This window comes from Camellia sinensis, chromosome 7, assembly GCF_055761805.1.
Source record: "Camellia sinensis isolate YWXY chromosome 7, ASM5576180v1, whole genome shotgun sequence".
Lineage (NCBI taxonomy): Eukaryota > Viridiplantae > Streptophyta > Magnoliopsida > Ericales > Theaceae > Camellia > Camellia sinensis.
Window position 1 is genome coordinate 187,650,560 of NC_138967.1, and position 14,469 is coordinate 187,665,028.

Here is a 14,469-nt window from a genome sequence, read left to right on the forward strand (position 1 = left end):
GGATATTATTGACATGTTTAGTAAAAGGTTTCATTTCATAAACTTTAGAAGGGATGACTTGACTCTGGAAAGGCTTTTTCCATTGTAGGCATTAGCTTTGTCTCTCTTGAATCCCTTACAAGAAGGCTTTTTGAAGATTTATACTGTGAACTGGTCTCTCTAATGGAAGGTCCTTGGAAGGTATGGTAAAGGAGATTGTCCAGGCTACAACGCTGAAGAAACTACTCCGTATTGCTTTGAATTGTAGTGCTGTTGGAAGGGAATCCTTTACGCTGTATTTGGTTAGGGGATTTAGAAAGAGATTTGGAAAATGAAATAGAAAAGATAAGTGAAATGTAAATAAAACATACTTATATTTCACATAGTTTTACACACTTTTTCTTTTTCCTTTTCCAAATCTCTTTCCAATCTCCCAACCAAACACAGTTAGGGCATGTTTGTTTGGGTGGACATGAGTTTGGGATTGGACTAATAATCCAATAAAATTATCAATCCGATGTTTGGTTAAACAATTAAAGTACGGACTAATTATTTTAAACTTGACTATTAGTTAAGATAGGATACGTAATCCAACGGATTCGTAATCTTAAGACTATTAGTCATGGGAATACTAATCCAATCCGCCCAAACAAACATGACCTTAAAGAATCTGCTAGATCTTGTATTTGTAGTCAAAATATTAGCAGTGGACAAATTAATGTTGTTTATGTACCAATGATGATGTGTGATTGGCCTATCAGAAATAATAATAATTCATGCCAGCACAATTGGGTTGCATTAATTTAGCTGTTGTAAAATTTCTCATATTCACTATAGAAGAAATCTTGCTTTTAAGTCTTTTAGAATTTTTTGCTGGAGAATGGTGAAGAAGTTGAGCTAATCAAAGTAAAAAATATAGACAAGAAAATTTGGACTGTTACTGAGTAGAAAATTTTAGACCTAAATTCCACTTAGTTACATTGCAAGGAACGCTGTTAAGTTACTGATTGTAGTTTGCCTTTTGATCCAGAAGGATCTCCTGCCTGCATTGGCAACTTCTTTGGAGCTGACCATCTACAAGGGACAAACAAAGTTGATGCATTTTTGTTGTGAAAGGAATTGGGTGTTCTTTTTACTTTGTTTTTCCTTTGGCAAGTGAGCATGCTGGCGAGGAAGGAATTTCTTCCAAACTTTGAATCTCATGGATGCCATTTGCATAAGAAGCTGCTGGCATTCAACGAAATCACTGTATGTCCTCCATCCATTTTCATCTTATACCCTTCCAACTTTTCCAATTTATAGCTATATAAGTTTAGTACTGTCAAATTTATAAAATAACTCTATTAATAATTCTGCTATTCATATGAGCTTTGTTTGATTTGGACTGCTTATATCACTAAAGAAATCGTATTTTACTGCCCTGTTGGCATCTTCCTGCTCCCAGAAATAGTATTTTCTAATACTTTTACGCTGTGTTTGGTGGGGAATTTGAGAACGGATTTGGAAAGAGAAATGAAAAATGTGTGTAAAACTAGGTGAAATGTAACTTTTTCCTTTCTCTTTCTCTTTCCCTTTCCAAATCCCCCAACCAAACACAACGTTGAAGTTTCTTGTTCTTTTGGACCTTTTCCTGGCTTTTTGTTATGATTCTTTTGATTGAATTTTGTTTTTTTTTTTTTTTGCATTATCATGTTGTCCCTTCAAATTAGGTCGCACCTTACATTGTCCCATGTTGGCTAACTTGTTGATTGGCAAGCAAAATCAGTTCCTCTTTCTCAAATGAAAGTTTATGATATGCAGTTGATTTTCATTGCTCTATTTTGAAAATTTTGTGGTTGACATTTTGGTTCTCACTTCTAGCTAGGTTTTGAAAAATGTATTAAACTAAGCTGATAATTGTTTGAAATTTAGTCATGCTGTTAGGTAGGATAAAACCAATATAGTTTTGACTTTTAGTAGGCTAATGTCTTCTCATCAATTACGTAATTAATGTTATCTATTGGTATGCTGAGGTTCACTGTCAATTTGGCTACATGCTTGATGTTTGTTGAATAGCTCCGCTTAAGTCCATCCAAATTCATATATATTTGTGAGTTCTGACTAAGTGAATTCATATTGGTCAGATTTCATTAGAGTTGTCATAAACAAGACAAGGATAAAGTGGGGTTAAAAAAAAACTGAGAATATATGCTATAAAAGACTACAAGAGGCGTGATTTAATCCAGACTGAAACTTGAGAAATTGTGAAGTAAAGATGCCTGTGAAAAAAAAGTGAACATTTCATCATGTAACGAGGAATAGGATTTATGTGGGATTGTAATTTTGTAGTACTGTATATGATGGCTTCCATACGAAGAAAAAGTGATCCATGAGTAGAAAGACAATCAATAATACAGTAATAGACAATCAAGAAAAGTAACAAACTTCTTGGAATTATGTTATGTTTATTTATCTACATCTAGAGAGGCTTCCCCTACAAGGATTACCACATACAATAACAGACTTTGCTTAAGATCATGGAATTCTCATGTTCCATGTGCCAGGGATGTATAATACTTTTCCATGGATTGAATTATCTCGTGCAAATGAAAGTTTATTTAAAAAAAACACAGACATTTGTCATGCTATTCAGTTGTTTTTTAGTGTATATGATATTGAGTGGTTGACAAATGGCAACCCTTGCTGATGGCAGGGAATTGGTAGCAACTTAGGATTTTTTTTATTTTTTTGGAGGGGGAGGGGAGGGGGGATTTTTAGGGGGAAACTTGCATATAATAGAAAGGTCGTCCTTTTTTAAACTCGGAGAAAATTTTAGGAAAAATTACACCTATAGTTCCCATAGTTTTCTTTTTATGTTAATTTATTCTAATTGATAACGCCCTTTTAAAAATTGGTTTGAGATCATGAGAAAAAATAGTTCATTCGCTCTCCTCAAAGTGATTGGGTGGTTGGCGTCCAATTTGAAATTATCAATTCTCTTTTGAATGGCCTATTTTGTTCTTGATTTTTGGCCGATTTCTAAAAAGATGTTATCAATTGGATTAAAACAATGTGAAAAACTAAAGGGCAAATTTGATATAATTTGAGACTATAAGGACCAAATTGATACTAGAATTTACTGGAACTATAATTTGCCTATAATTTTAATACTTAAGCTTGTTTGTCAACTATATATTTTAGTCAAAAAGTTAAAAAGTCATTATAAGTCGTTACATTACTCTCTACGTTTCTGGACATCTTTTTATAAAAAGTCAAAAAATTATTAAAATAGCCTTAGGCCTCGTTTGGGAACAGATTTTTTTAGTAACTTTTTGACTAAAATATGACGTAAAAAAAACTAGCTTGTTTGGTTCTAGTTTTCAGAAAATTTTACTTTCTTATTTTTCTTATTTTAATATTTTCAATGAATTTTTTTAATATTTTAAGCAATTTGTTTTTAATTTTTAGACACATCTAACATAAATACACTTAAAAAGTATAATATTTGTGAAAAATATTTAAAAAATACACTAAATACCAAAAAATACAAACAAACAAAAAAAATGAAAATTTAGTATATTTTTCATATTTTTGTGTATTTATTAAATTTTTTAAAATATTTTTTCACTAATATTTTACTATTTAGATATATCTAAGTAAGGTGCATCTAAAAAAGTAAAAAAATTATTAAAATTTAAAAAATATTAACTAAAAACTAAAAAATATGTAGGAAAAAAACTCTATTTTCAGAAAATTGAATTCAGAAAACTGAAACCAAATACACTGAATATGTTTGGGATGATTTTTTGATTTTTTATGAAAAGATGTGCAAAAAGTAAAGAGAAAAAAAAATCTTTGACTTTTTAATATAAGTTGTTAATTTTTGATTTTTTTTAGTGACTTTTTGACTTATAAATTAAAAGTGATGTGGTTAAACGTGACCTTACTATTGAAAAATTCACTTAAACTGTTGCTCATGCTGCATTGATACCAAATCCTATATTTCTCAACAGTGAAGCGAGGCCTTCGAAAGAACAAGAAAAAGAAAAAGGAAAAGGAAAAGGGAAAAAACAAGGATTAGAAGGGTTCATGAACATGAGGGTACTTTCTCACATTCATTCATCTTGTATGATGGCAAGACCCCAATAATATATCATGTCAGTGTCACAATCTGACAGATAGATGCTGCATTGATGGCAATGAGCCCTAGCTTTCTATAATTTGTTCCAATGCTTGGGACGAATCACAAGTAAATCTTTTTCTTCATGGATTATCTGATATATTCATGTCCTCTATGTGATAAGATCAGCCATTTGTAATGCATACTTAAAGGAGTGCATAGCATGCACTTCTTTTTCTTTGTTTCTTTCTTCATTCTTTTCCACTTGTTTACCATAGTGATTCTTTGCTTCCGTTTTTGCTTTATGTGTAGTTACTGCAAATGCAAGGATGTGCCATAAAAGGCTTATAAAACTTACTGTACAATCCAACTTCTTTCTCATGCCATTAGTTTAGTGAATGAAGTTGATACGGCCGCTTACTCTTTGTTTTGAGAGTTGCTTTATTTTTATTATTATTATTATTTCGGCTTATTTTCATTTTTGAGTCATTATTTTATTTTATTTTGTTAGGTGTTTCTGGACTAGATGACCCTAAAAATTAAAAATTAAAAGTCTATTAAAGATGAAAATAACATAATTTTGGGTAAATTATATAAATAGTCCCTATAGTTTGTATGATGTGTCAATTTGGTCCATGTTATTTCAATTTGCTCGATTTTGTCCCTTAATTTAACGGATTGTATCATTTTAATCCAATAAATAATGGTTGTTAAGTTTAGTGGACATAAAGTCAAACTATGTGTCAATTTGGTCCCTGTAGTTTACGCAATATGTCAATTTGGTTCTTGTAAAAATTGGACAAATTAAAACAATATAGATCAAATTGACACATTATGTAAACTACAATAGCCAAATTAACACATTGTGTAGACTTTCCGTCCACCAAACTTAACAATAATTATTTATTGGACTAAAATGACACAATCTGTTAAATTAAAAGACAAAATCGAGCAAATTGAAACAACATAAACCAAATTGACATATCGTGTAAACTACAGTAACTATTTATATAATTTACCCTATAATGTTAACGGCTTTTTTCAATAATTTTTTTTTCCCGTCTTTAGTTGGTTTTTTTTTTTTTTTTAAATTCTATTTTTTTATTTACTTATATTTTAAGATCATCTAAAAATCAACTTATAAGCTAGAGCTAAATGAAGAGGGTTATAAAAGACTTTTTAAACATACTGTATAAATACTACAGAAGTCAATTTTGTTGTGGACTCTCATTTTTTGTTTTTTTTTTTCACGTTTGTTAGTGTCCTTAGCATTTCCATTAATAACGGATGATTTGACAATTGTCCTCCTAATAGTTTTTTTTTTTTTTTTTTTTCAATTTTTTTTGAGATAAAATTGTTGCTTAAAAACTGATGTGATTAGTAAACAATTTATTTTATTTAATTGTAAAAATTGAGTGTTTAAAAAAAAAAAACACTGAAAACGAATATTTTTTAAAAAATTTAAATAACTTTTAATCAAAACTAAACAGAGCCTAAGACAGATATAAGCACACAATCCGTACTGGAGGCCCGTTGGGCTTTTACGGAGCTTGGCCTGCTTTCGCATTAACTCACCATTCCCATCCAACTCACCCCAACCCCCTTAAGGCAGGTTAGGGGCCGGCGGGCACGCCCATAGTTTGCGAATGAAGCCGGACCAATGCTACGAGCTTTCAAAATTCAATAAAATCTTTGTAAATCGATCATTACAAGCGTTACGATTCATTACATGCATTAGACTGGTGATGATTTTGGGACCCACAGTGATATGGTGGACGGCTGCTGTTGTAGGAAAACCTTGATTTTGTTACAGTCCAAGGAAAGGTCCAAAAGGAGTTAATGCATTTGTCCATCCCATCAATTGAAAATTTTGGAAGATTACATCTCTAATTTAAGATTCTTGTTATTTTTCAACCAGTAATCTAAGAGGTTGAAATTGATGGAATCTTGTAAAACCTTGATTGGATTTTGATGACGTTATCCATGTGTTTTTTGTCTCTAGCTATGCCAGGACTTGCCAAATACATTGAATGACGGCTTCCCAAAAACTGCATGTGGATCATATTGTTGGACTTGGCCTGCTTTTTTCAACAAAGGATTCACTCTCAACAGGTACTCTTTTGCTCATCACTTGTCTAGCATTAGAGAAAAGTTTAAGGTTGATTTGATTTTACCTTGTCGATTTCCTGTTTACAAAAAATGTGATTTTTTTTGGGTATGTGTTTGGTGTACACAAATATTCTAAAAATAAAAAAAATATGTTTGGTAAATTGTTAGAGATTGTGGCCAGTAATGAAAGGTAGAACGTGGCAATTGATGGTGAAGGTGTGTGAATGTGGCTGTTGAAGTTGGTGGCAGAAATGTTAACGGAGGTCATGGGGTGGCCTGGTCCGAGGGTCACTGGAGGTCACGAGTAGTGACTGTCTGGTTATTGGATCTGGTTAGAGAGTTGCCGAAAGGTGATTGGAGTTTGTTGGAACTTGCCCAAGGGTTGCTAGCGGCAGTAGATGGCGGTGGTGGGTAGTAGTAGGTGGTGGGGAGGTAGGATTGATTGAAAATTTGTTTTGAAAACAACTTACAACATATTTTTCTCGTTTATTTTCAATTTCGGAATCAATTTTATTTTTTTAAAAACAAAAATAATGTACCAAATAAGCTTTCATTTTCAATTTTTTTTTAAAAAAAAATGAAAACACAATAAAAATTTGAAATAAGAAGTGTTAACAAAAAACGACATAACTACATAGAATTCAACCATAGAACTAGGGATGTACGAAAAATCGAAAAAATCGACCAAACCGATTAAACCCGACCAAACCGGCTATATTTGGTCTATTTTTTAATAAGAATCGGTTTGTGCAATTTTTAAATTTGATTTTTTTCGGTTTTCGGTTCGGTATCGGTTTGAGCACCTTATGCACCGATCTAAACTGAAACCGACCACTTCAATATATATTGTATTTATAATATATATATATATATATAATCTAATAATATAATGATATTAATAAGTATAATATATTATTAACCTTAATTAATTAACCTTATCATCTTTATAATCTAAGTTTGTAAACTCTTATTATATATAATTTTAACTCTAACTCATTATTCTTGAAACTTAGTATTTTTAAATTTTTATTTTTTATTTTTTGGTTTTTGTTAATTTAGGAATTAAAAAGTATGTATTAAATGGATGGATTAGATATGTTTGAAATGGTAGACAAATAACTAATTTAATGTTTTTATATAGATTAATGATTATATTTAAAAGTGGTTCAAGTTTGAAAAATTTTAAACCGATTAAACCACACCAAACCGAACCGTTTCAATCGGTTTGGTTTGATACGATTTGATGGGAAAAACGGTCTGTATCGGTATTTAAAATAATAAAACCGATATTATCAGTTCGGTATAATTTTTTACCTAAATACCGACCGTACCAAACCGATTCCATCCCTATATAGAACACTCACATGATTGTACTTTTCCGTGTATGAAAAATTGATGCTGTCATTATCCATGTTGGAGACTTTTGATTATTTTTGACAAAATTGAAAATTTTCTGGTAACAATAAATCTATAAGAATTCCTCTTTCCAAATATTTCTTTCCATTTTTTTAAGGATGGTTGATTGTTTATTTTCTGATGATAAGCATCTACCTGCCAATGTTGACATTCTTATTTCTTGACAATATAAATAATAAATTGCTTGTGTTCATGTATTTGAAGCTTATGACATTGGAGGAACAAAAGGAAGGTCATTTCCCATCATGATTACTTTGTAAACTATGTTTTTCTCTTGTGCATTATATCAGACTATTTAATCTAAAATATTGGTTACGTATTAAATATCAGCCGATATATATTGACATTTTAAACTTTTAATATTGATATTGACTGATATATTAGTTGATATCATCTAATATATAATCTTTTTCGCTGTTACTGATATGTATCATCACACCCATGATGGTAAGTTCCTTAAAGATTTTTTAACAGTTAGCAAGCAAGACCAAATTTAAAGATTAAAACAAGGTTTAACTTGATATAAATGGTACAAGTGAGCAATGCTACGTATAGTCCCATTTCTTGTCCTATTCTCTCATTTATAGACACTAAGGCAATGAGATCCATGTTAATACATGCACATTGAATCCACTCATTTGTCTAGAGGTGAGAAAATAGATAGCATTTTCTTATAAGAATATATAGTATGTCCAAATTACACCTGGACTGCACTACTGCCCCGACGCCAGTGGGATTAAAAAATGACCCTACTGATTAAATAAAGAATTATCAAGACAAATGTTAATTTTAAGAAGGAACTAGGAAAGTGTATAGTATATTGATTGAGATATTTCCTTTATATTTTTTTTTAAAGGGAAATGATATCAACCACACTGCTAGAATATTATAAATCAAGAATATCAGCACCTATTGTCCCATTCTCCAAATCAAGTGGACTTTGTAATCTAAGACAGTGCACACTCTACTATAAAACTAATACAAACTCTACTATAAGCAATTCATCGTCTCTTTTTCTTGTACAGTACAGTCTTGTTTGGATGGGGTTATTTAGTGAGAAATAATAAGAAATGAAGAGAAATAAAACTTTTTCTCGTGTTTGATTTGAAGAATATGTGAGATATTTCATTTAGGGGGGAATTTTTTTTTTTTAAGATCCCTGGTATTAAGATTTTATAGCATAAAGAACACTCAATATTTTCAGAATGTCTAAGGTTCCTCAACATTGATCCAGAGAAAATTCAATTCAGAGAATTTCTCTACACATCACATAAAAAATTTTACACATCACCCACACCAAATTTCTCTAGACACATCACAGAAATTTTACACATCTCCAACACTAAATTTCTCTGAACATATCACACAGAAAATTTTACATATCACTAACACCAAATTTCTCTGAGTCTATCCAGAGAAAATTGTGAAGTGAAGCAATGAGCAATTTATAGTAATCACCTAATAAGTAATCAACAAACATGGATTTGCATAGAGCACAAAGATGTTACAAATACCTGTTTCTTAGTCAACATGGGTCCCTCACAAACTTCAACCACAATGCCACCCCTAGCCAATTCAGCTGCTTTCTGTACGTACCAACTTAATCAGATACATTTTCAGATATATATATATATACACACACACACAGATAGAGGACTTTGAGGAAAAGGCGGTGACCATTGTGTAATCGGTCGAAGGTGCCTCCGATTACGACGGATTCGAATATATTTGGCGGCGAAATTTTGGAATCTGCTACAGATTCATCCGAAATCACCATTGAAATAGGTAAAGAGAGATTGCAAAAGAGAAAACAAAGAAGAACAAAAATGAAAACTGCGTGGATTTTGATGATAATACTGCAATTTCACAACAAAATCAGAAAAAAGTAGGATTGATTTCAAAACAACTACTCAACTGAAGCCCCATTGTTGTGTTGGGAAGATGCTAAGGTACAGTGAACCTGGACCAAAATAAATAATAATCATTATTAATAGAGTAGTTAATAGAGGAGAGAGATAGAGAGTGCGAGATATATCAAATTTCTCTGTGATAGATGATTGTGGGTTTAGGGATCTTAGACATTAAAAAATAATATTGTAGATCTCTTCCATTACTAAAAATGAGAAAGGGATCTTAGACTAATTTTCCCTTTCATTTATCACAAAAAAAATGATAAAATTTGATGACAAATAAACTACTTGATTATCTAATTTTCATAATACCGAGATTGCCCATTAAAATAAAAGGAAGAATAAGACATTTCATTCCTATCCCTTTTGAACATGTTTTTTTTTTCTTCTTCTTCATCCAAACATGATAGTAAGAAAACATAATTATTTCCTTTCTTTTTTTACTCAGATGAGAAATCACAGTAATTACAGTAATTTCTTTTCTATTTATGTTATTCATTTCTTTCCCTGTCATCGGCATTTAAGTCTTTTCCTTTCTCCTTTTTAAGTTCCAAAAATGGAGCAAAATTTAATGTGTTTCCATCTCTGTATTTTCTTGGGAGAAATCCGTACAAATAATTGTGGTAAGATAGTTCATAAGATTGTTAGGAAAACAAGTAAATTGGATATTACTTTTACCGTGCTTTCCCTTTCAGAAGTCAGGGATTTGAGGGACAAAAAGTAAACTTCTTGCAGACCCATGATTAAGATAATACCTAGCACAAAATTGAGGTCTGTCTTATTCTAGCTTATGCTTTTTTCGTGTTTGTATCTTAGATTAACTGAAATATTTGTGGAGGAAAAGGAAAAATAAAAATTTGAATGATTTTGTTTGTAAATTTTTTAATTTTTTAAAAAAAATTTCCCTTTACCTTTTTTACTTCATTTACTTTTTCCTTTCATTTTATTAATTCTTGATAAATTCAATCCTCTCTTTTTCGTGGGTTTTATAAGGATGCGATATGTATTAACAGCAACGTGCTGGTTCTCTTTACTCCATCTTTGACCCTTCTGTCTCTCTGTATCAAAACTCTCTACATATTAAACATTTTTCACGTTTTACAGATTTTCGTTTTTTAGAAATATAAGCAGGCTGCAACTTCTGTTCCCTTGAAGCTTTTCAATCCATAAAAAAAGGTAGATACTGGTTTTAATTGCTAGGTACCTCACTCACTCATGAAAAGAAAAGAAAAATAGTGGTTTAACTTCTTAACTGGTTTGATTTGTGGCCTTTTACAGGGAAATCATCATGGAGGGAAAGTATGGTTTGTACAGACAACGTAGGACATCTATGAGGAATGAAGAATTTCAAGAAGAAGATGTTTGGGCTGTTTTCCAAGAAAGAAATGACTTTACTTCCAAATCCAAGTTTGGTTCATCCGAATCCTTGACAATTACTCCACGGCGACTCCCAACTGCTTCTAGAATGATCCCAAGAGCTGCAACTACCATCGCTGGTGCTACCACCACCACTCAAGAACCCAAAATAGTTCAGCAATCCGCGCCTGTCAACATACCTGACTGGTCAAAGATTTATGGGAAGAACTTGAAGCAAATCTTTGATGACGATGGTCATGAAGATAGTGGTGGTGGTGGCGGTGATAGGGGTTTGAAAAGTAGTTGGGATAGCGATGACGGTGATGATGATGACTATGGTGGAACTATTGTGCCCCCACATGAGTGGATTGCTAGGAGGCTTGCAAGGAGTCAGATAACTTCTTTTTCTGTATGTGAAGGGGTTGGGAGGACTCTCAAAGGGAGAGATCTCAGTAGGGTGAGGAATGCTGTGTTGACTAGAACTGGTTTTCTTGAACAGTACGGGCTTGATGATCATGATCATCATTATCATGACGGTGATACAAAGTCACCAAAATGATTGGTATATGATGGTCTTAAATGTGTCCCCATGGAATTAGGGTTTGTATGGTATTTGTCATGCTGTGTATATGGCTTTCTAGATCCCCTCTTTTCCTTTGTTTTTCCGTTCTTCCTTCTGGTTAGACATTATGATTGTTTGGTAGTCTCTTTCAGTCTATGAGATTGTTGCGTGGGCTCTTCTCTACAAAAGCAATGCTAGGAATACAAAATGGACTGCACGATAGTCCACAGGTTGGCATAATATCCAATAACGGTGGAGTTCGCATCCAAAATAAATCTCAATCTGTTAATACTACTTTTGTTATCTATTATGTGTTCTTAACAGTAGTGGTTTCTAGAAAGACAAACTCTACTTTAGCCAAATGCTAAAAATACACAAATAGAACTCAAAATGCGAATCTTGACGGGGTTATCGTTGGGGAAATACGTAACTCATCGCGAAGGTTTGTCATTAGCGTATCGGTAGTGCAGATATGAGTTATGAAAATAGCATTTTCAAAAATGAAGGTAAAATTATATACATTTAATTCTTTTTAAATTTCACTATAAGGGGAGTTTTGTATACTGAATTTTCCTGTAATATGAATGTTAAATTTGTATTCTGTTTTTATGTTGGAAGTGTTTCTTTCAATTTTAATGTAAATTGTCGGTCAATAAGCCTAATTCATTTGTGAGTTTATTTATTTATTTTTTTATTTATGAAAGGAGCCTAATAAAACCAAAACTAATGATTCTTATGTGGGGCTTTTATTTGCACTCCACAAAACTTCTCATTTACGCCATTACTTCGTTTACTAATCAATCATCAAATAATAATAATAATAATAAAATTATAATTTGAATATCAACTATTGACATGGACTAAAAATTCCGTTCAGTAATTGTCATCCAAACAATTAATTATTGTTGATAATTTACACTACAACAAAAAAAGCCTTTGATGACAGATTGATTTTGTCTCTAAACATCAAATTTTCGTCACTAAAGTGATCTGCGACGAAAAAAATTTGTCATCACGTTCGTGGCCTATATACGTCGTCGCTGAAAGTACCTGGCGACGAAAAACAGTTTCATCGCTTATTTTTCATTTTTAGCGACGAAATGTTTTGTCTTCAAATGTTAAATTTTTCGTCCTTTAAAACATCAATTTCGTCACCAAAACTAAATAATATTTTATTTTAATTATTTTTGACGACGAAATATTTCATCACCGAATATATTTTAGTGACAAAAGTTTTCCTCACCAATGATATGGATTAAGGTGACAAAAAAATTCGTCACTAAAATGAGTAAAAAAGAAAATTATTCAATGACAAAAAATATTTTGTCACCAAATATTTAAATTTAGAGACGAAATATTCAGCAAATGTGACGAAATTATTTGTTTCGTACTATATCATTAGTGACAAAATTATTCGTCATGTTTTTTGAAAACTAATAACGACATTTTTTATTTCGTTGCTAATAAAAATTAAAAATTTTGAAAATGGAGTATTATTTTCTTCCGAATTTTTTTCTTTTCAGTAACAATTCCCTGCGTATTTCAATAACCTGTTCAATAAAATATCTATTACAAATCAATATAAAAATCTTTTCGTTTTCATAAATATCACAATCGAATTTCAGCACTATCCACAAAAATACAATATAAACTGCATGCGGATTATAATCTAAACAGACAAAATAATGTAAATTGAAAGAAAATATATGATATGCAAATAGAAGCTTCGTTCTTATGCTTGTGATAACAGGGAAAAAAAAAAAAAAAAGATTACATTAGCCCAAGCTTCTCTAACTATTTGGGTGCAAGTATTCTAATCTATACTATATATAAAACACATATAATCATTTGAAGCTTTGTCATAAATTTTCAAACTTCGTGTTAAGTCATCACTAACAGAATGATGCACGTGTGGGAGTAGAGGAGGAAAATATCTAGTTTGGTTAGAGATATCTAGTTAGTTGTTAGAGATATATAGTTCATTGTAATCACCTGCGCTTGTATATCTATGAGCTCTACTCATCTATTAATTCAATGAAAATCAGTTTATCATTTTCTACATGGTATCAGAGCCGGAATAAGCTCAAACAAGCATAAGTTCTTGGCTTCAATGGCTGATCCTTCAATCTTAGTTTCTTTATCAGTTTCTTCATCTTCTTCAACTGTAATTCCTTCAAACCTAACACTTCTCATCTCCAATCTGTCTTCGTTTGTGACAGTGAAGCTCGATGTTCAAATTTTCTGATTTGGAAGAACCAAATCCAAAATATCTTGAGGGCTACTAGTTTGCTTGATTATGTCGATGGAACAACTGCATGTCCACCAGCAATAATCAAAGACTCTTCTGGATCTGAAGTTTCTAATCCAGTACGAGTACAGTGGGATCTAATAGATGCACATTTGCTTAGTTGTGTTACGACAACTCTATTATGAGATCCAAAATGCTTTGATTAAAAGATTCACCATTCTCTCTCAGTCACATATTCGTCAACTCAAAAATGAGCTGAATAATGTGTCCAAGAAAGGTGAATCCATGGAGGATTATTTGAATCACATCAAGGAATTATCAAATAAGTTGGCATTCGCATCTGCTATAGTTGAAGATACAGAACTTGTGTTAATCACATTGAATAGGCTCCCTGATGAATATGACTTTTTCTAAAACTGCTATTAGGGCAAGATCATAAGGTATTTCAATGGAGGAATTATGTGCTTTGCTTTGTTCCGAATCTATTCATGTTGAACTAAAAAGTAAAAAATTATCACACCTGTTGAGCAACCTAATGTTGCTTTCTCTGCTGCTCGAGGCTCACGGTCTACTCAGTCTGGTTCTTCTAGATATTCTTTAGGTCAAGTTTCTCATTCACAAGGTCGATATTTTTCTAAAGGAGGTCGAGGAGGTCGATTTTCTTCTCAATCTCGCAACTATGGTAGATCTTTTTCTAGAGGCAGAGGGCATACCAGTCCAGTTTGTCAAATTTGGTGTGTCTTTGGCCACATAGCTTTTGATTGTTGGCGTCGGTTGGATGCACAGTATC

The 14,469-nt window shown here is 31.9% G+C and overlaps 1 protein-coding gene across 1 annotated transcript; it reads left to right on the forward strand.

Moving 5' to 3' along the window:
* The first annotated feature begins 9,881 nt into the window (after positions 1-9,881).
* On the forward strand, positions 9,882-11,706 carry LOC114260937 (protein S40-4). The gene is made up of 2 exons (XM_028201136.2): positions 9,882-10,689; positions 10,792-11,706. The coding sequence occupies exon 2, from the start codon at positions 10,802-10,804 to the stop codon at positions 11,426-11,428; it is 627 nt and encodes a 208-aa protein (XP_028056937.2). The 5' UTR covers positions 9,882-10,689; positions 10,792-10,801; the 3' UTR covers positions 11,429-11,706.
* Positions 11,707-14,469: the final 2,763 nt, after the last annotated feature.